This window comes from Selaginella moellendorffii, unplaced genomic scaffold (genome assembly GCF_000143415.4).
Source record: "Selaginella moellendorffii unplaced genomic scaffold, v1.0 SELMOscaffold_167, whole genome shotgun sequence".
Classification (NCBI taxonomy): Eukaryota; Viridiplantae; Streptophyta; class Lycopodiopsida; order Selaginellales; family Selaginellaceae; genus Selaginella; species Selaginella moellendorffii.
Window position 1 is genome coordinate 143,709 of NW_003314427.1, and position 20,597 is coordinate 164,305.

General features: G+C 44.2%; 4 protein-coding genes across 6 annotated transcripts; 3 read left to right on the forward strand and 1 right to left on the reverse strand.

The window, feature by feature from the left end:
- Positions 1 to 14,761: 14,761 nt before the first annotated feature.
- Positions 14,762 to 15,772, reverse strand: LOC9663527. 2 transcript variants are annotated; one of them, XM_024667291.1, is made up of 2 exons: positions 15,155 to 15,772; positions 14,762 to 14,978 (listed from the first exon to the last, which is right to left on the reverse strand). In XM_024667291.1, the coding sequence occupies exon 1, from the start codon at positions 15,695 to 15,697 to the stop codon at positions 15,164 to 15,166; it is 534 nt and encodes a 177-aa protein (XP_024523059.1). In that variant the 5' UTR covers positions 15,698 to 15,772; the 3' UTR covers positions 14,762 to 14,978; positions 15,155 to 15,163. The 2 variants fall into 2 exon arrangements, with proteins under 2 accessions (XP_024523059.1, XP_002993686.1); XM_002993640.2 differs by having other exon boundaries at positions 14,762 to 15,065.
- LOC9663528 lies at positions 15,769 to 17,625 on the forward strand. Its single transcript, XM_024667290.1, has 5 exons — positions 15,769 to 15,981; positions 16,038 to 16,832; positions 16,888 to 17,088; positions 17,146 to 17,341; positions 17,409 to 17,625. Exons 1-5 carry the CDS (start codon positions 15,790 to 15,792, stop codon positions 17,579 to 17,581), a joined length of 1,557 nt encoding a protein of 518 aa, XP_024523058.1. The 5' UTR covers positions 15,769 to 15,789; the 3' UTR covers positions 17,582 to 17,625.
- A 49-nt stretch (positions 17,626 to 17,674) lies between these two features.
- On the forward strand, positions 17,675 to 18,342 carry LOC9663513 (transmembrane protein 230). Of its 2 annotated transcripts, XM_024667292.1 has the most exons (3): positions 17,675 to 17,938; positions 18,017 to 18,152; positions 18,253 to 18,342. In XM_024667292.1, exons 1-2 carry the CDS (start codon positions 17,758 to 17,760, stop codon positions 18,136 to 18,138), a joined length of 303 nt encoding a protein of 100 aa, XP_024523060.1. In that variant the 5' UTR covers positions 17,675 to 17,757; the 3' UTR covers positions 18,139 to 18,152; positions 18,253 to 18,342. The 2 variants fall into 2 exon arrangements, with proteins under 2 accessions (XP_024523060.1, XP_002993672.1); XM_002993626.2 differs by lacking the exon at positions 18,253 to 18,342 and having other exon boundaries at positions 18,017 to 18,248.
- On the forward strand, positions 18,253 to 19,992 carry LOC9663514. The gene is made up of 7 exons (XM_002993627.2): positions 18,253 to 18,674; positions 18,758 to 18,877; positions 18,930 to 18,971; positions 19,041 to 19,187; positions 19,238 to 19,306; positions 19,361 to 19,450; positions 19,504 to 19,992. The coding sequence occupies exons 1-7, from the start codon at positions 18,425 to 18,427 to the stop codon at positions 19,839 to 19,841; spliced, it is 1,056 nt and encodes a 351-aa protein (XP_002993673.1). The 5' UTR covers positions 18,253 to 18,424; the 3' UTR covers positions 19,842 to 19,992.
- The last annotated feature ends 605 nt before the right edge of the window (positions 19,993 to 20,597 follow it).

A 20,597-nucleotide genomic window follows, 5' to 3' on the forward strand; every position in this document is an offset into this window, starting at 1 on the left:
AAGAACTTCTCACCTTCACTTATAGTTTGCGTGATGTAGACAGCCCTTCTCATCATGTTCTCAAATAGTTCTAGTAGTCCTTTCTCTCTGTTCATCAAGCAGACATTGAGGAACTCCAGAGTCTCTATCTGTTGCTTATATGTGTGAGACACAAAATCCCTAGGCCCCAAAGTGGAGCCGGAAGGGCACCACAATGGTAGTGGCCGAAGCGAGAGCCAAACGAGCGTAACACGTTTGGACCAAAAGCTCCGACTTGAAAAGTCAAGAGCGGGAGTGGAACTCCCAACGAAGTGCTCGAGGAACGAGCACAAAGCGAGCAAAAGGTGAGGCTCCAAAAAGGGACCCAAAAGGACCAACACATGACACGTGGGAGTGTCCGAGATGGACTCTAGTTGGAGTCCAAAATGGAGTCCAAGATGGACCCGAGATGGAGTCCGAGATGGAGTCCGAAGTGGAGTCCGAGGTGGACCCGAGATGGACCCGAGTTGGAGTCCGAAGTGGAGTCCGAGATGGACCCGAGATGGAGTCCGAGATGGAGTCCGAGATGGAGTCCGAGGTGGACCCGAGATGGACCCGAGTTGGAGTCCGAAGTGGAGTCCGAGATGGACCCGAGATGGAGTCCGAGATGGAGTCCGAGATGGAGTCCGAGGTGGACCCGAGATGGACCCGAGATGGACCCGAGATGGAGTCCGAGATGGAGTCCGAGATGGACCCGAGATGGACCCGAGATGGAGTCCGAGATAGAGTCCGAGATGGAGTCCGAGATGGAGTCCGAGATGGAGTCCGAAGTCGAGACCGAGACCGGGACCGAGACCGGGACCGAGACCGAGACCGAGACTGAGATCGGGACCGAGACCGAGACCGAGGCCGAGGCCGAGACCGAGCCCGAGCCCGAGTCCGAGTCCGAATCCGAGTCCAAGTCCGAGTCCGAGTCCGAGTCCAAGTCCGAGTCCGAGTCCGAGTCCGGAGCCTGAGAGGGTGAAAGCCCAAAGCGTTCGTCTCCCAGACCCTGGGGGGTTTGGTGAGCTCCAAAAGTATAGTAGGGGGAGGACTGCAGTGGAGCCAGTTTGGCCAGGAAAGGCCAGTTTGGCCCAGGAAGGCCAGACCCAGTGTTGGGTGATGAGCTGCCCACTGGGAAGTCCAAGACTAGAGTGAACACAGACCGACAAGCGGGGTAGCTTGGTGAAGTGTTCAAGAGCCGGCTCTAGTTCCCCCGGGAGATCGACTGGCCGATGCTCCCAGTCCAAGTGTGGGTGGCACTACCTACTTGGATACCTGGTGTGGCTCAACGGAACCCGCTCTAAGCCCATGGCTAGAGCACCCAAGGGCAGAAGGCGAGGAGAGTACCTAGGTGGCTCGCGTAAGGCCACGGTGTTTCGAAATGTTGTCCCAAAGGCCCAGACTGTGGAAAGGAAGAGGAGCAGTCCTTTGGGGTAGTGACCAAGGACACAGTCGTGTGGTGAGGAAGTCTCAGAGGACCGTGGGACTTAGTGGTCGGGCCTGTGGGTCTCGATCCAGTGGCAGTGTTGGCAAACACGGCTAGGGGCAGAAAGGGACTTAGTGGGGACTGACAGAGGGATATTGGGGAAGGCTATTCCCCTTGTCGGTGGGCATCCTAAGGATGCTAAGGAGTGGATCTGAGATGACCACTCACGGATGGTTTGCCTAGTCTTGGAGGGCCAAGACGGTGATGCAAGTGGTGTTGGACCACCAGTGTGACCAAGGTAAATGGGCATGGCCTTAGCGTAACGGGCCGGTACGTCGGTGATACCTTGGGGTGTCGATCATGGGATCGGACACGTGGAGCACTTGGACCAAGTGCTAAGGTTGAGTGGCATGGATGCCATTCTCGGGGCTAGCAAGCCCCAAGTCCTGAGTTGGACTTATGGAGGTTGTCAATGAGACTTCTCCAAGTGGTCAGAGGTGTGGTTAAGTGACTAAAGTAAAATGGAAAAGTTAGTCGCTTACAATTTGGTATCGGAGCTGTTCCTTAGTTTGACTTTTATTGGTCTATTATTATTCATCCAAGCTCCATATCGGTGGTTACCGTCAATAATTTGGAACATTGTCCCCGCAAGCTGTCGAGTCTCAGAATGTCTGATAAGCATGTCATCAAATTCTAGGGACTTCCTCCTCCAAATAGGATCCCAGCTATTCACAATCTCGGGTGTGACAGTAATGATCTCCGTTATTCCTGGCTTGCAAAAAGAGACTAGAAACATACCGATATTTGTTGCAAGGCCATTCTGTTTGAACAAGCTGTATATATCCGGGTTGACATACTTGGATGCTGTGCGGACAAGGTTCGTCTGCTGCAAACGGCAAAGGGGGATTTCTCTGATCAAGTCACAAGGGCCTAGCCACTTGAGCGCCTCAAGTGTTTGGTGAACTGCTTTTTCCCTTGTCCGCATAACAGTCTCTTGGAAGCGTTTGTCCACCACATTGTCAGGAAGGTCTGCAACTCTTTCAGCTCCAGGCTGTTCGTCAGGTTCCCTATCGTGAACACCACTAGATTGCCCAACTTCAGGGATTTGCGTTGGTGGTGGTGGCGGTGGTGGCGGGGGCAGAAGCAATAGTGGCAGTGGTGGTGGCAATGGTGGTGGTGGCGGTGGCGGCGGGGGCAGAGGCAATAGTGGTAGTGGTGGTGGCAATGGTGGTGGTGGCGGTGGCGATGGAGGTGGTGGAGGTGGTGATGGAGGTGGTGGAGGTGGCGATGGTGGTGGTGGAGGTGGTGATGGTGGAGGTGATGGTGGTGGAGGTGGTGAATCTCTAACTAAATGTGTCTCTGTTGTGCCAATGGACATGTCGATTGTGATGTCGTCGTTAGTGCCAAATTGAACTTCTCATGTCTTTTTGGCTCCAACAACCTTTTTATGTGTTACAATTTTCCTTTTCTGCAACGAGAAAAAGTTTTGTTAGTCAAACTAAATAAAGATAATGAGAAATTCAAACAGTCAAAGAGAAAAAAAAAATCAAGTGGGCCTAGACTCCACCTCGGGCACTTTGGTTGCCCAGGGGCCACGAGGTTATTCAAATAACCTCGGCCCCTCGGCGAGCAAAACTGCCCGAGGTGGCTGGCCCGAGCTTGACCTCGGCCAGCAAAGAAGCAATCAGGAAAAAAAAAGGGAAGCAATGGAATGGAAGCAATGGAATCAAAAAATGGAAGTGGAAGCAATCAAATCAAAACTCACCCTTGGTGGCATCTTTCCTCCCCCGATTTCTAGATTTCTTGTGCACTCAATCTCTCCCGCTCGCACACTCAATCTCTCCCACTCGTGCACTCAATCTCTCCCACTCGCCCACTCAATCTCTCCCGCTCGCGCACTCAATCTCTCCTACTCGCGCACTCAATCTCTCCGGCTCGCACGCTCAATCTCTCCCACTCGTGCGCTCAATCTCTCCTGCTCGCACGCTTAAACTCTCCCGCTCGCGCGCTCAATCTCTCAATCTCTTGCGCGCTCAATCTCTCGATCTCTTGCGCGCTCAATCGCTCGATCTCCTTCGCGCTCAATCTCTCGATCTCTCGCGCGCTCCACTTATGATGCGAACAGTAACCTAATCTTGGCAGCTACCCTAACCCTAATCCTGACGGCTGCCCTAACCCTAACCAATCTCTAATCCTGGCCGTTCATTCCAAATAACCTAAATCTAAACCATCACAATATCTTTGATCTTATTTTATCTTATCATTATTATTATATGTAAATTATGCTTCTTTATTTTGTATATTTTAATGATGGTATAACTAGCACCTATCAACATTTCTGTTATTAGAGATATGATATTATATTTTACAAATTATCTAGAAATGATGCATTCTCATCAATATTTTGTACATATTTTGGAATCGTTACAAGAACTTCAAAGAGTATAAATAAGGCACGTTAAAATATGTTGTACTATATCCATCTATGAATGGATGAATCCTCATCCAAAAATTTATTTTGTGTTGTATTAGATCCTAAACAATAGGCACGTGCTTTAAATGTCATTGAGCAGTGTTCACAATTATGAATAAAACTTGAGTTGTACTACGAATCAAATCTATTATTGAAGAATAAGATTTGACAAGATTTATTATCATCTACCACTTAAAATTTGACAACTTGACATATCACACGTGCTGATAGTTAGATTGGATCTCTTGGTTTGACACGTTATAGCAGAATGTCATTACTGGTATCATTATTAACTATCAAACTTCACGTGCTGAAAATCTTTCCTTGGATCTATGTGTATACATGCATCAAACATCATAATAGATGACAGTAATATTAATACTGTCACACTTACACATGTTAAATTTGCTATAGAATTTAAATTCATTTTGTACGTTGTCTTCTTATTACTCTATTTAAATTTCAATTATGTTTCACTATAGATTTTTACAAGTAGCATAAAGAGAGAGAACTCCAAAACCTATTGAGAAGGATGGAGAGGTTTCTTCTTCATTTTCGAGATCACCCACCTCTTTCATTCTCTCAGAGTATTGTTTCTGAAAGTTTTTTATGTCGGCGTTTTGATCGTTGTCTTGGCTCTATTTCTTTAGAGGCTGTGATCCGCAATGACACCGGTATAGTTGCATACTCGGAGTTTCTTCTTTCTGGTGTGGGCGAGGGTGGACAACAATGGGATTTACAAAATTCCAAGTCGAAGGAGATTTGAGTGTTCGGATCTCCAGTCAAAATGCCAAAATGCACTCCAGCAAAAGTGAATGTGAAGCAAGAGTCAGCCGTTATCCTCTTGTCCTCTTCTAGTTCAAGTGGAGATGTCATGCTAGTGTCGGTGCCAAATTCACCAGCTCCAGCTCCAACTTCAGCAATATTCAAAGCCGTTAGCAATGCTTTCCAGTTTTCACGCCTCTCAATCGACGTGCACTTGTTTTTGTATAGGCTTGTGAGTGAGCTTCCATCCTCCTACAATGGCAACATTTTCTTCGAGCTACCACCTCTTGTCAGCAGCACAGGTTTCAAACGGAAGGGGATGGAAACCAAGCAGGATGTCCACAATTGGTGCAAGATCAAGACCACACACTTCCAACATTTTGAATGCATAGTGTCTATAGTTCATTGTGGTGGGCATTTAGATTGTGTGAATGAAGTATGCAATCGAGACCGCTCTAGAAACTCTATATTTTTCGAAGGGTCTGCAGTCAATCCTCTAGCCTGTGACACCATTGCTGTTGGATTCAAATGTCGATTCTGCAAAAATGCTCCTCTATGTCGTGCTATCTGCGAGGCCAAGATGTACTACTTTCTTCCACGGGATGGAGTGGCTGGAAGAGCTGCAGTGCATGTTGGCACACATATGCATCCAATGCAGGAACGGATACAAAAGAGTTCTCTCAACCGTTTCAAAGATGCTGTATAGGAAGAGACTATGAGAAACTCATCTGCAACTCCGAAGCATGTTCAGAAGACCGTCCTCAAGGATTTTATCACAAATACCTTACTCAATCCAGGTTGCCAAAAGACTCAACTAAACGAGGCTAGCTTGCGGGACTTACTACGAGGAGTACAACCTGCTACTAGCCTAAGGAGGTACATCCGTTATTTTTCATATGTTATAATAATAATTTTTTTTTACATTATATTGTTTAGGATAAAATCTTGGATGTGTGAATCTCGAGAGGGGAAGTTGCAATCAAAAATTGACTCCATCCTTGAATTGAAACGGACCTGTCCATACGAGTTCATCCACGGAAGTTTGTTTCCAGACCAAGTTGTGAATGAGCAAGAGCGCCCCTTCGTCTTCAAAATGTCTACCATGGGCCCTGCCTCTGGCGTAGATCTTGTCTCCTGAATGGACATGTTTGGGTCTAGTGACCTTGCAAATGCATGGGTACATTTTGACCATATGGAGCGTGTATCCGGTTGGACAACCATGGGAGCTCATGTGTATGATCCAAGGTAATTTTTATTCTCATTATATTGAAATTGTTATAATATTTATGTTTTCATAGGCTACGTTGTAACTTAACAATTGCGACAGCAGAGTTTAAAGTACAAGACCAGACAGCACAGGAAATATTTTGGAAGTCCCTCTCTGATATTGTCCTAAAGCAGACTGGTAAACCTGCAAACTTTCGTGGTTTCATGGCAGATGGGGCTTGTGCAAACTGGAATGGTATCCGAGCAATTTTTGGGAAGGGTCAACCATTGGAAGGTCGTGAGAGGACTTGTGAGTTCCATTGGGCTCAAAGCCTAAACCAGCACTCCCACCTTATTAAGCCAGAGTTTCAATCAATATTTAAGGAGTTGTGCAAACAATGGTAGGTTGCACCTTATGAAGAAGAGTATGAGGCAAAAGCAAACGAGATCCGAATGTGGTGGCGTGAAGATGGCCATACAGACGTAAGTTGCCTACCACAACTTGAGTCATGGTTAGGATGGTGGGAAGTTAGGATGTTCCAATGGGGACATCACTCTTTTCAGGTTGGTTTATATTTTTTCTTCTCCTTTTATTACCTTTTAATATTGCCTTTTCCATTAGGATCAACCACTTGAGGACCTTGCATACAACCCAACTGTGAATCTCTCCAAAAGTAAGCATTGGAGTTGGCGTTCCTCTGAGGCAGGGAAAGGGAAGATGAGTCTATACGAAGCCTGTCTATCAGATTTGATACGTGCTATAAAGCAATCTTCAAAAGCACTGGCATTCGAGGAAGGAAGATACATGGGAACAGGGCCTTCTGTTGAAATGTTACATGATAGGATGAAGAGAAAATTAACTCCACCCGCCCGAACAGTGGCAACTGTAGTTGAGGAAGTGGTCCGTGGCACATCTATGGAGTACACTCCCTGAGCTTCTATTGGTGATATGAAGACTGTCCGCTCAAAGCGTCGTTTTTCCTTTGCTGGGGAAGATGTTGGTACGGACCTTGGAGCAAAAAGCTCTCACAGGCCTGATGTCGAGTACCATTCTGCTCCAAGACACCGCTCTCGGACCGAGCCACCTCAAGTGGCTGATGAAGAGAGTGCATCGCAACAGGTTGAAATTGCTTACCGTAGCGTGGAGCCGAAGCAATGGGCAATCCGACGCGTGCCAGCAAAATCAAATGTAAGGTGTGTGGGGATGCTTCTGAGGGGCAAGTGTTGGGCCTGGATTCGTGGTGAAAAATCTGCTTCTGTTCCAGCCCCATGTTTCTATGGGGAATGAAAGCAAGTAGGATTTTCAAGATGGTGTTGGCTATATTGTTGCAACACCGACGCCAACCATATGAAGCGGCTTGAAGACACTATAGTGACTAAACCTGATGCAGTACCTAAAGAATGGCTGGTTGCTAATGGGGTCGCACTCACCTCGGATGAGATTGACAACCTTGAGAAATCTGGTTTTAATCTTGAGAGGAGAGTTGGAGACATGAGTGACAGGAGCAGGACTATTTCTATAGAGATGCACAGGAGGCCAGCACGAAAAGGTAAGGCAGTTAAATTTATTGGTACCGTCTCCAAGCAGAAGCAAGGTAAAATAAACTTGGCTCAAACACTTGAGTGTGAGATTCTCTCCACGAAGTACATCACTGTGCTTGCAAAAGAGTACACAGTCAAAACAGAAGGTGGAGAGTACACAATTGCCATTCACGACTTTCCTTCTTGCACATGTCCAGACTTTACGAAGCGCGAGGAACATGGAAAGGCATATGCTCCTTGCAAGCATATGTACTACATCTTCATCAACATCTTGCACCAGGATCCTAAAGTGGATATTCATATACACCAAGCAAGTCTTACTATTGCTGAGTTGCAGAAAACTTTTGGAGCTAATTAGATTTCTCCAACACTATCGATGTTTATTCTCTATCAATAATAAAACTTATTATACTTTATATAATTAATACAAATGTGCTTTTTCATTTCACTTTTCATTTTATATGCTTCCAAGTGTTCTTCTCGCAATACTGCCCATAGTACTCGTGTGTCTCCATTTCTGTCTTTACCATCTCAAAAAAGATTTCATGGTAGTCTTTCGGGTGTGTGATGTTGCAGTGTGTCACAAGAGCATATATACCATCATATTGATCATTGCCATTGTTTCCACCAAACGCTAGAAAATATATAAGGCACTTCTTGAAAGTGGCAGAATTGCACTTTTCTAAAACAAGTAAAAGGGCATTCTTTTTCACCCAATTTGTTGCACCCTCTGTCATTGCATTTATCTCCAACTCATGATCACTATCCTCACTATCCTCTCTTTCATTCTCTTGTGTGATTTGGTTATGCTGTGCAATGGGATAGTTATTGCATCTCCTAACCCTTGAACCCTGGGAAGAAAGATTGTGAGAGTTAAAATTACCAACACTAGAACCCATAGACATTTGTGGGTGTATTTCTCTTTTTTCGAATGAGAGTGTGAATGAAGATCTATAAATTCTAGACAGTATGCTACGACAAACCCCTCAAGAATGTATTTTACAAAGAACCAAGTCTTTCTTTTATATGCAATAAGCTTACATCAATGGTTATTTTTTTTCCTTTCAAACGGTTATATGGCTTCATATAGAATCTTATTTCAAATTTAATAATTTTTTAATTCTGACAAACCTAACATTTACTAGCTAGAAAGCATAGAGTACAAATTTAAAGAAGTGACAAGAATACTTTTTTTGCAAACATTTTATTTTATGTTCTAACAAATGTCCCTATCATTGCATGTAGTAAATATTTAAATTATTAGAACAAAACGTGTTCTTTAGAACATTTTTATCTATATAATATATAGAGAGTTATTAAATTATTAAGTTCGCCATAACCTTAAAATTTTAAAATTTATAATGTTTGTACTAAATTACAATTGAAAATTGAGCTCAACTCGTGAGCTCAACTCTTCAACTCGTGAGCTCAAGTATGGTCCGCGCCTGGAGAAACCGCAGAATAAAGACAGAAGGCACTACTAGCTATAAATAATCATTAGGATTTGTCCCCACAAAATAAAGAAGGCCGTCTTCAAGGCGATATTGAGAATGTAAATGCCGGAAAGGCAAATTATCAACAAGTGATGTAGGATTCTCAAACCCATTTCAAAGCCTTCGAATCCATGACTCAATCTTTTAAGCCTCGCGAACTTTATCAAGAGAAGGTAGATCTTGCTCTGCGCCTTGTGGACACTGAACCTCAAGTACAGCAACTGCCGATGGCATAGAATCCTTGTCTAGAAAATCCACAGATGTTAGAATAACATGCTCGTAAGAAACATGAGAAGAGAGTGGAGAAGGAAGAGGAGCTCGAGAAAGGGCAATAGCATCAGCCATAAAACTCTCTAGGCGATGAACAATATCAAAATTATATATCTGAAGCTTCAAATCCCATTGAGCAGTATGACCAACCAAGTTCTTCCACTTTAATAATGAAGTAACAGCAGCATGGTCACCTTCAAGTAACATCCAAAAGCCATGTAGATATACATGAAGTTTCTCAAAACCCTAGACTGCTGCTAAACACTCATTTGTTGTGGAGTAGTTTATCTCCGCTAGTTGTAATGTACAGCTTATATATGCAATGGGATGGCGCTAACCAGGCACACACGAGCTCTCTTGCATCAACACACCTCCAAGACCAATGTCAGAAACGTCCACTCGCAAAATAAAAAGTCAAGTATAGTCAGAATATGCCAAAACCAGAGGAGTTGTCAATAGCTCTTTGAGATCCAGGAATGCCTACTCACAATCTGGAGAATAGATGAAAGATGACGTTGATGACTTCAGCAACTCTCGCAATGGTGTAGTGTGATTAGAAAGATGATCCACAAAATGACCGAGATACTGCACTTTGCCCAAAAAGCACTACACATCATTCACACACTTCGGAGTAGGGAACATTAGAACAGCCACGAGTTTGTCAGGATCAACTTGCAAACCCTCACAAGAAATACAGTACCCAAGATAAGTTGTGTCTTTGGACCCAAACACACACTTCGACCATGCCAGCTTTAAACCAATATCGCGTAGTCGATCCAACACTTTACAAACATCACGAATGTGCTCCTCCCACGTCCCCTCCAAGTGGATCAAGACATTATCAATGAAGTCAGCAGTCACCTTTGGCATATTGCAAAGAACTTCGTCCATCATCCGCTGGAAAGTTGCTGGAGCATTGTTCAAACCAAATGGCATCACCAAGAACTCATACAAACTAAATAGTGTACGAAAAGCAGTCTTAGGAATATCTTCTTTGGCCATCGGTACTTACCATTACCTAGAAGCAACATCTAACTTGGTGAACGAACGACTTCGCCCCAGATGATCCAAGAGATCAGTAGTGTGAGGAAGAGAGTACACATCTGGGATTGTCACTTCGTTTAATGGATGATAATTGATGCAAAAACGAATACTCCCATCAGGTTTTGTCACAAGATGAAGTTCACATGCCCAAGGACTCTGCGACTTCCAAATAACACCCTTCTCCAACATCTCCTTGACGTTTGCACATAAAATCTTGATTTCCTTAGGTGACTGATGACAAATAGAAACCTTGATTGAGCAAGCATCCTCAGTTGGAATCAGATAACATATGGCAATCTTGGCTCCAGATGATAGGTCAAATTCAAAGAGATTAGAATACTCTTTTATGAGCCGGTCAACCACTGCAACACAAAGATTGTCGGAGGGATCGGAAAAGGGAAGAGCAAAACAAGATGGAAACATAGGAGGAAATAGTAGGGGAATAAAAGTAATGGAAGCAGAAGTAGAAATAAAGGGACAAAAAGGTATAGAAGTGAGAGGAATGGATGAAAGTAATGGAAGCAAAAGTAGAAGTAGAGGGACGAAAAGGTATAGAAGTGAGAGGAATTGATGAAACATAAGGAAATATGAGATAAGGGGGAGAAGCTTCAAAGTCACACTTGGTATGATTGCACTGCAACCAATCTATACAAAAAATGAGATCAAAAGCTTGACTCGGCACCACCCGCAATAACTGCAACTCAAGCTCGAGATTGCCCACATGCACAACCAGATCTGCCTCATCCCGTGCACATGCATGTGGCCATTGCTATAAAGAATGAAAACTGGTTCCGCCGCATGACACAAGTGTAGACGGCAACGTATGGCAACAGGTCGAGCAATAGAAGATAAACTCGAACTTGTATCAACCCACACAGAGAGAATAATAAGAGACCTCTTGTTATAAAAAGAAGCTTGGAAAGTAAACACTAGATGAACCGGTGCTGAATGAACCCCTTGATGATACTCTTGAAAGAAAGATGGAAGGGTCACTAACTTATTCGCACAAGGTCCCTCTGTTACTTGTGCGACTCCTTGTTTCCCATATGCATCTCAATGTCCAGACCTTCCACTACAATAGCACTAATAGGACGTTGCTGATGCCAAGTCTCTACCCAGGAAATGGAGGCCCCTAATCTGAAAAACACAGACAATGCCGATAAGTATGACCAACTTCATCACATGCTCAGGAGTGAACATCACAGCCATGACCATGTCCTTGCCCTTGTCCTTGGACTTGAGTAGCAGCAACATCAACCTACATTGGAACATGACCATCACCCATAAGAAATGGAGTTGAAGGATGTGCAACGAGAAGTGGAAAAGGCGACATCTCATAACGTTGTGCCAAGGGAAGAGCATCGTCAAGGGTGGCAGGAGCAAGTGCATGCACAAGTCCGAGAAGATCTTGATAAAGTGCTAGCCACAACATTCCGAGCTTGATCCACTCCGACATATTTGGCTCCGCACGAAGTAAAAAACTTTGGAAATGAACACCAAATTGCATCACCAACTTAGATGGCCCTTGGTGAAGACGATGCAATTGTTGGAAGGCATCATCACAGTCGTCAGCATGTCCGGAGGCGCGTTTGATGACGTTCTAGAGAACACTCCAATCCCCACGAGTGGCTACGCTCAAACCATTTTACCACTACAACGCCGTCCCTTGGAGACACATGGGAAACTCATGCAAACGTCGAGCATCATCCCAGGAATGATATATGGCAATCACCATGAAGTGATCGAACGAATGGTACACATCATCCCCAGGATTCCCGCGAAAGAACTCCGGTTGAACGCAAGGATTGGCACCAAGAGCAGGAGGAGTTGTACCATGTGTTGTGAATGCCACCATCAACTGAGTTTGGTTGTTCAATTGCAAGTGTATAGCATCAAACAATTGTACCAACTACTGCTCTAGAGGCAAAGGAGGAGATTGTTAATCTGCCATATAGATGAACAAAAAAGAAAGAGCAAAATAAGAGAAATGACAAAAAGTTAGAAGGAAATGGTAGATCTAGACAATGCAAAAAGCTAGATCTAAACCAAAAACCTGAAAGGAAAGAACAAAAGAAAGGAAATAGAAAAAGTTAGATCTAGACAATGCAAAAATTATATCTAAACCAAAATCCAAAATTCAAGCACTTCTCAAGGACAATCAAGGATGCTTCTCAACTCCACCAATGTGAGTGTTTGGAATATGGAAAGGGAATACAAAAAATGTGCATATTCATTAACCTAAAAACCATAGCTTATGAGTGGTCTGAATTAAAACTACCAAAATCCCACTATGCTAATATTAGTATACGGCATCGTAGCTATACATTTGGCCCTCACATTATATTATTTTATGTTCTAACAAAATATCTCTATTATGGAATAGAGTAAATATTTAAATTATTACAACAAGAAGTGTCCTTTAGAACATTTTTATCTATATAATGTGAAACTATTACATTCACCATAACTTTTAATATTTTATAATTTTTGTAGTAAATTACAATTAAAAATTAAGCTCAACTCACAAACTCAACTCTTTAACTTATGAACTCAAAAATGGTTGACTATCATTTCCATTGCCTTACAAGTTCTCCTAAGAGGCTTTCAACACTCTAATAAAGCAGAAGCTATATATTACAACCAATAGAAGAGAATTACTCCACAATAAAGAAAGAGTGCTTAGTAGCAATTTGAGGTTTTGAGAAATTCATATATACTTCTATTTGGACATCATTGCAAGATAATTATGCTGTGATCACTTCATTATTGAAGTGGAAGAATTTGGTGGGCTATATTACTCAATAGGCTCTAAAGTTTTAAATATATTACTTCAAAGTTATTCATCACCTAAAGAGTTTTGTAGTTGATACTAATGCTTTTTTTCGAGCTTCTCTTCATTCTTTATATTTTTTTCTCATGTTTCTAATGAGCTGATTGTTCTAGAATTAGTGGATTTTCTAAACAAAAATTTTGTGTTATTGACAGTTGTTATATTTAATATTAAGGTGTAGAGTTAGATTTACCTTATTTTGATGAGGTTTATGAGGCTCAAAAGCTCAAAAGCTCAAACTATAGATTTGAAGGCTTTATAATGGGTTTGAGAATATTGTATCACATGCTAATAATTTGTCATTTCAGCATTTATATTTTTATTATTGCTTTAAAAAATGCCCTTCTTTACTTTATAGAGATTAATTTTGATGATCATTTGTGATTAGTGGTGCTTTTGATTTTTATTCCACACGTTCTTTACACTTGCTATAACTTTTCTATTCTAGGTAGGCATATAGGATATTGTCATATGATTGATAAGTTGCGTAAGTCTTTTGATTAATTGGAGATATAATATAATAATTTTTAGTATGTATATAGCTACTTTTAGTGCCAATACTCCTCTTTATGTTGCATATGTAGTTAATTATAATTTCATATTTATTTGAGTTTGTGGCATTTGATATAATAGAGTTTTTTTCATAGTCAACTATTGAAATGAGTATGCCATTATTGCTTTTGACTACTTAATTTTTTATGTGGAAGTTAGTGTTTTTTCTAGTGTGCTTACAATTGCTATTAGATACCTCCTCTTCAATCAAGTAGTATTCTAGCATTTTTTAAAGCAAATTCTTAGATAATGGTCTTGTATTTATATCTAAGGTATTTCATGTTTTAATGTTTCGGTTGAAAATATACCACACTTTCATAAGTGTTTATTATCCACAAACAGATATTTTGGTAGAATGACTCATTTGGATTTTCAAAGAGATGATCACAAGATGGTTATTTGCCATCTCTTGTATATGTATATATATCATGGGAGTACAAAATTCCATTAATGCTTCATTATATAAATTTTTATATGGTTATGATTCAATATAGTCAAAAGAATTGAGTTTATCTTCATTGTTGCTAGGATTAATATTTAAAAAACAATCTTCCACTAGTTTGAATAAAGTTTGTTAAGCACTTTAGTTGTATATAAGTAGAACACCAATAACACTACAACTTCTATCATTATCCACTTGTAAAATATAAAGTGATTAATTTAGTGTTAGTTTGTTTTCCCAATCCTATGGTACATGTTAAAATTTGTAAATTGATAGGCCAAAATTTAAAGAAATATTACAATGAAATACTAATGTATTTGTAAGTGGTGCAACTTATGGTTATAATGTTATATATTATTATTAGTGTAATGGAATTTAGCCCATCAACTAACTGCTTTCTATCTAAATGCATAATTAAGATGCTATAAACTATCTATAATAATAAGAACGAAGGGCCCAGACCCAAGCCAACCTTGGAAGCCATGGTTCTCCGGGAGGGGAGTCCACCCTAGGCCCGGGCCAGGCTTGGTGGCCATGGTTAGCCAAAATATCAGCTCAATGTTGTGGTGGGTAATGGGCAAGATGCACATGTGGTTGGGAAGAGAAGAGGGCATGGTGACAGGTGTTACACCATGCACTCCTAAGGCTCCATAGTTGCTCTGCTTGCCTGCAGTGCACAGCATTTGCTGGGCAAGTACTCGTTATTATCATAGTGAAATTTTGAAAACAAGGTTTTGATTTTTGAATAGACTAAATAACAAAAGAGATACCTTCTTAGTACTAACTTAGCTACATCCCCTAATTATTAAGATTTGTTTAGAATAGATCCCACTGGACAAAACTTACATTCTGAAAGAAAGCTATTATAATCCTCTACATTTCTACGGAGACCAGCTTTTGGAAACTTCGATCGAGTATCGAAAGACAATGCAAACCTGAAACAAACAATTCAACGATATTAGAAGACTCAATCTACGAAAGAAGCACTACCACAAGCGGTGCTACTCTTCCAGAACTAAAGTCTGAGAAGAAACAAGAAAAACGATCAAAGATCTATCTGAAAGCCAAGGAACCAAACCAGGAAAAAAAATGAAGGAAGAACAACACTTACGATCGATCATTAGTAGAAGCGGTGCTGCCTTCCCAAGAGAGACATCATCCTCTCCATTCCATTGATCCCAACGTTGGAGGCGATCTTGAGAACTCCCTGGAGAGGCTCGAAGTAATTCCCATAGACGTACTCGGGCTTGTACATCCCTTCCTCCTCGTCGTAGAGAAGCATATGGCCGTGCCACTCCCACGTCCGATATCCCACCTCCATCTCTTCATCGTAGCTCACGCAGACATGGTGATTCCCCACCGCGATGGATTTGCTCGAGTTGGGCTCCAATCGCTCCCACTGGCCGCTGGTAATGATCTCGATGATCGCCTTGTCCATGGCCGCCTTCTCCTGGACGAGCTTGGATCGCCGCCCAATCTGCTGCTGCTGCTGGAGGCCATCAAAGACGACTGGCCCATTGTCACGCATTTGCGAGCGAAGCCCCAATCTCTCCATCGCCACGCTCAGCGGGATGTTGTTCAGATGGCTCCCGGCCATCCCAGCGGGCGTCTGCGGCGGATCCTCGCGCTTGGGCGATGCCGCGACCCTCCCCATGGCTGCAATACAGAGAATCGATGGAATCGCCCTAGAGGAGCTCAAGAACCCTAAAATGTGGGCGGTAATAAGAGAATGCTAGGGTTTGCATTATGGTTGTAGGGCTCATGGAGGACGACGGGGAGGAGATCGACTACCCGGAGATTACTCGCGGCGGCGGCGGCGGCGGCGGCAGCGATCAATCGCTCCCGACGTGCGTGGTTTGCATCGAGAGCCTGGGGCGCCATGGCGGCCCAGCCTCGCTACCCTGCGGCCACAATGGATGCCTCCGGTGTCTCCAAAAGGTGAGTGAGGCTATGCTCTTCTTCTCGAGCAGTAGCTAGATGATTTTGGATTCCAGGTCCAGAGACACTCGCAATCGCCGCTTTGCCCTCTCTGCCGGACGCCATTCGATGCCGAGATGAATTTGGGGCCGAATTTGGAGCTCAAGGAAGCAATTCGCCAGGCACACGCAAGGAAGATGGATAGAAGCTCAAGTACGCCACCGAAGGAGGGGGTCTATCCGAAAATCCACCAGCAGCACCAGCAGCCAGCACCAGAGATCACTATAAGGAATCTCTTCGCTGGGTTGTATGCGATTGTCACGGGGGCAGCGAGCAAGAAGAGCAGTGATAGCAGTGATCGTCGCAGGGTAGTGGCAGAGGCAGGAGATGGTCCTCCGGAGGATTTATGGGGGAGTGTCTTGCTACCCAGCGCTCCTCCTCTTTTCTCCTCCAGCGCTGTTGACGATGTTAGAGCGACCAAAACTCTGCTCGAGGCCGAGCCTCCACAGTGGCTTCCAGACAGCTCCGCAACGTCGTGTATGCAGTGTGATGCAAGCTTTCGGCCAGTGACTTGTGGAAGGCACCACTGCCGGTTTTGTGGAGGGATTTTCTGCCGCTACTGCTCCAGGGGCCGCTGCTTGCTGCCGATGAAGTTCCGAGAGCGAGAGCCTCAGCGGGTCTGCGATGCTTGTTACGAGAGACTGGAGCCAGTCCAGAGACTTCTGGTGGAGCGAGTGAGCAATGCCTCTCAGGTGGCGACGCACGACGTGACGGATTTTAGCTGCATGAGAAGCTGGCTCAACAGCCCCTTGGGCCTCTCGATGGAGCAGGAGATCTACAAAGCTACAAACGCTTTGCGAAGCTATGCAAAGGTATTGCTCTTCTTGGTTGCTCTTCTCCGATCTTACTTTTGGCCTTTTTATCTAGATTGGAGGCTTGAAACCTGAGAAGGCGATACCCGAAAAGGTGCTGAGAGGCGCCAAGGGAGTGGCAGTGTTAACCATCGCGAAAGCTGGCGTTGTTGTCACGTATAAGCTTGGAACGGGACTCGTGATCGCGAGGCGTGAGGATGGGACATGGTCGGCTCCTTCTGCGATTGCTTGTGCCGGGCTTGGATGGGGAGCTCAAGTATGTGTTCTATCATTTCTCGTTTTCTCTCTTGTGCTAACAGGACTCACTTTCCAGATGGGAGGAGAGCTAACGGACTTCATACTCGTTCTTCGCAGCCCCGAGGCTGTGAGGGCCTTCAGCGGACGAATCCATTTCGCTCTGGGAGCTGAGCTGAGCGCCGTCGCCGGTCCCGTGGGACGACTCGCGGAAGCTGATGTTCGAGCTGGCGACGGTGGCACTGCTGCTTGCTACTCCTACAGCTTAAGCAAAGGTAAGCTCTACTTTCCATTCGAGCTTCCAGGGATTTCTCTAACGAGCAAAGAATTCTTCTCCCACAGGGGCGTTTGTGGGGGTCTCGGTCGAAGGGAGCGTTGTGACGCGAAGATCCGACACGAACGCTCGTTTCTATGGCGATTCTTACGTGACAGCCGCAGACATTCTCTCGGGAGCTTATCCAGCGCCAAGAGCAGCGTACCCATTATACGAAGCTCTTCACGATCTCTTCTATTGAAAAGCTGTGCATAGGTAGTGTGTAAATGGTGTTCTTTGTAGATACACGCAAGATTTGTTCTATGGGAAAATTCCTGGCAATGGGAATCGAGCCAGGGATGGGCGGGTACTTAGTCGCCAAAAGTGACCTCTTCCATCTTCATTAAAGTAAGAAAATAGCCCTAGCTCCTCCCAGCGATGGCGTATGTCGATCACTCTTTCTCCATCTCCGAGGATCCCACCGGCACATTCATCATCAACAACAAGCCGCCAGTGAAGGAGATCGCGTTGTCCGTGGCGCTTCTGGCTCTGGGCGCCATTGGCATGGTGATCGGGATCTTCATGATCTACAACAAGATCGGAGGTGACTCGGGACACGGTGAGTCTAGGATATTTCGATGCGATCTTGCGAAATTTCGAGTGGATTGAGCGTGAATTGTGGTGTTCTTCCCTCCAGGCGTGGCATTTACGATCCTCGGAGCTTTGCTCTTCTTGCCGGGGTTCTACTATACCAGAATCGCTTACTACGCTTACAAGGGCTACAAGGGTTTCTCCTTCGCGACGATCCCAGCAGTGTAGAGGGAAGATAGAAGGTTTCCAGAATTTTTTTCCCTTTTTTTTGTATGATACTCACTGGTCTCGATCGATACATTGATTGTATTAATCTACACCTCGTGTTTTTTTTTCTTGTAGGTTCTCTCTCTATACTGCTCGAGTTAGAGCACTGTTTATCAAAAGACTTGGTCGATCGAAAACGAGGGGTTTTTTCTCCTTTCCTTCGCATTGTTTTGTTTGGGTTGTCTTATCTTTAAATGCAGCAGCGTGTTGACCCGACGAGATCGTAGTTATAGATTGACAGGAAGGAATGAGCAACGGATCGGTGGTACCAGTGGCCGCCAAGGCGGACGACGAAGATATCTGGGTTTGCAGGAGGTGTGGCTGGACATACCCAAATCACCATCCCAGCGCCAGGCACCGCAGGAATCACAGGAAGCATTGCGGTAAAGTCAAAGGGTTTGAAGCAGGTGAAGTGGTGAAGCAGCCTGAGCAACTAGATCACGGATCATCTGACGATGTTTCCTCGGGCGAAGAGAAGAGTGTTCATCAACGACAAGGTACCTCTTCAGCCTACCATGGTGCTTTGCTCATCTCGTTTCTCTTCCTGTTCGGCTTTCTCTTCTTCTTTTTTTATTCACAGTTTCAGAGGCTGCTAGTGGTGTTACTGCCGCTGCTGTAGCTCCTGAGACACACCAAACTGTCGCTGAAGGCGGTGTCGAGGATAAAACGCCGAGCTCAACAGTGGGTCTAACGGGAGAATGTAAGAACCGTTTGCTGTTGGGATTTTCGTATCAATAGTTTCGTGAATGCAGTGATTCCAGCTCAAGATGAGGCTGCTTCACATCCAGAGCAAGGTATGTATGATCAGTCAGTGCGTTTATTGTGATCCCCGTTGACGATAGTTTTTCCGTTTTCTATTTCAGACGCTCCTGCTTCCAGCGACGAACCTTCAGATCTGTGGGAACAGCTGCTGGATGCTCAGGTGGCTGGAACACCACCATCACGACTGGAAGCCGCGCATGCAAATACTGAAAACTCGTCCATTGAGGAAGCTTCTGCTTCTCATAAAGGTATGCAAAAGAAATATAGTTTCAAATGAGATTTTCATTCCTAAATGCAGATGAGTTTGGTGGAGAGGACGTTCCTTTAAACCCTTTCGTACCTCCGTCTCCCGTTGTCCATCACGAAGGTACGCTGGAAATATACTCCTTTGTCTGATTGCATTAAGCTTGTTAGTCTACAGGCATCCATGTAGCTGAAAGCGGCCAACTGGAAGAGATTCCAATCCACTCCGAAAAGAATCCTTTTCTACACCCTGATTCTCCAGTGTCAGGTACGTCAATCTCTTCCATTGCATTTTTCTAATCGCATTTTTTCTGGTCACAGGGACACAACGTGTTGACAAAGAAAAGGCCGAAGCCTCGTCGTCCACATCCTGGGATAGCATCAAGCCACATGTCGCCTTGAAATCACTCTTTGACGAGGACCGGACAAGGCAAGCTGATCGATACTACTTGGAGGAGGGCCAAGCTCCGGTGCCGGATGTGCCACCACCCAAGCGTACCAACAGCAACGTCCTGATGAAAGCCATTGAGAATGTCAGAAACCCCTCGCCAAAGTTTAGTGGCGGCGGTGGTAGCGGTGGTAGCGGTGGTGGCAACCAGCATAAGCAGCAGCGATCATGGTGGAGCAACTACATTTGTTGCACGCCGAGAATCAGCTAGCAATTTTTGGACACACAGGGAATTTATGCCAGACTATCAAAAATAGGAGTAAGATTGTTTTGTGTCACTGCTTAGGAACTATCTTGGTAACATGAATTTCATGTAAACAAGGAGTTTAAGCCAAAAAGTCAATGAAAGCCAAATAATACGATATTGTCTTTGTGGTAAGGACAATACTAATAATGGAATCTACATTTCCGATGACAATAATTTACTCTTCTTCATCTTCAAATAACTAAGGTTTCTAAAGGCAAGTAATAAGTATGGATTGGGTGATTAAGTTTGCTGTTCTTTGCTCATTTCTAGCTCTTTCTGCAGAATCATACACAATAAACACCCTTTCCACAGATGATATTCGCATCAACCCAGAAGCCATGCACGATGCTATCAAGCTCTTCTCTGGCGAGGAGTATTACCCAGTTGGATCCGCTTTCATCGATTTCGTGACCGTCACGAACAACGTTGTGGTCAACTTTATCTTCTTTGTGTATGAAGGAGGCCAGGTCCCAGATTACTGCCGAGTAGGAGCCGATGGACAGCATTACATTCGTGGAAGAGTTCTCCAGGCCACCCTTCGGAATATTCTCTACTATTGCACAAACCAGATGCTCCTCTATGGAGCTAGCAAGATGTTATCAGTGTGGGGATAGACTATGTGATTGCGCACATTGAGCAAGGTCCCACTCTTGATTTTTACTATGATTATTCCAATACTTCAGTTGAAACAATGGAGGACTCTTCTAGAACATCAGTGCA

Coding starts and splice junctions, on each gene's coding strand:
- LOC9663528 (XM_024667290.1), top strand. CDS start 15,790: ATGGTTGTAGGGCTCATGGAGGACGACGGGGAGGAGATCGACTACCCG. Junction 15,982..16,037: donor GCCTCCGGTGTCTCCAAAAG/GTGAGTGAGGCT, acceptor TTTGGATTCCAG/GTCCAGAGACACTCGCAATC. Junction 17,342..17,408: donor CTCCTACAGCTTAAGCAAAG/GTAAGCTCTACT, acceptor CTTCTCCCACAG/GGGCGTTTGTGGGGGTCTCG.
- LOC9663514 (XM_002993627.2), top strand. CDS start 18,425: ATGAGCAACGGATCGGTGGTACCAGTGGCCGCCAAGGCGGACGACGAA. Junction 19,188..19,237: donor AGCTTCTGCTTCTCATAAAG/GTATGCAAAAGA, acceptor TCCTAAATGCAG/ATGAGTTTGGTGGAGAGGAC. Junction 19,307..19,360: donor TCCCGTTGTCCATCACGAAG/GTACGCTGGAAA, acceptor GTTAGTCTACAG/GCATCCATGTAGCTGAAAGC.
- LOC9663513 (XM_024667292.1), top strand. CDS start 17,758: ATGGCGTATGTCGATCACTCTTTCTCCATCTCCGAGGATCCCACCGGC. Junction 17,939..18,016: donor CGGAGGTGACTCGGGACACG/GTGAGTCTAGGA, acceptor TCTTCCCTCCAG/GCGTGGCATTTACGATCCTC.
- LOC9663527 (XM_024667291.1), bottom strand. CDS start 15,697: ATGGGGAGGGTCGCGGCATCGCCCAAGCGCGAGGATCCGCCGCAGACG.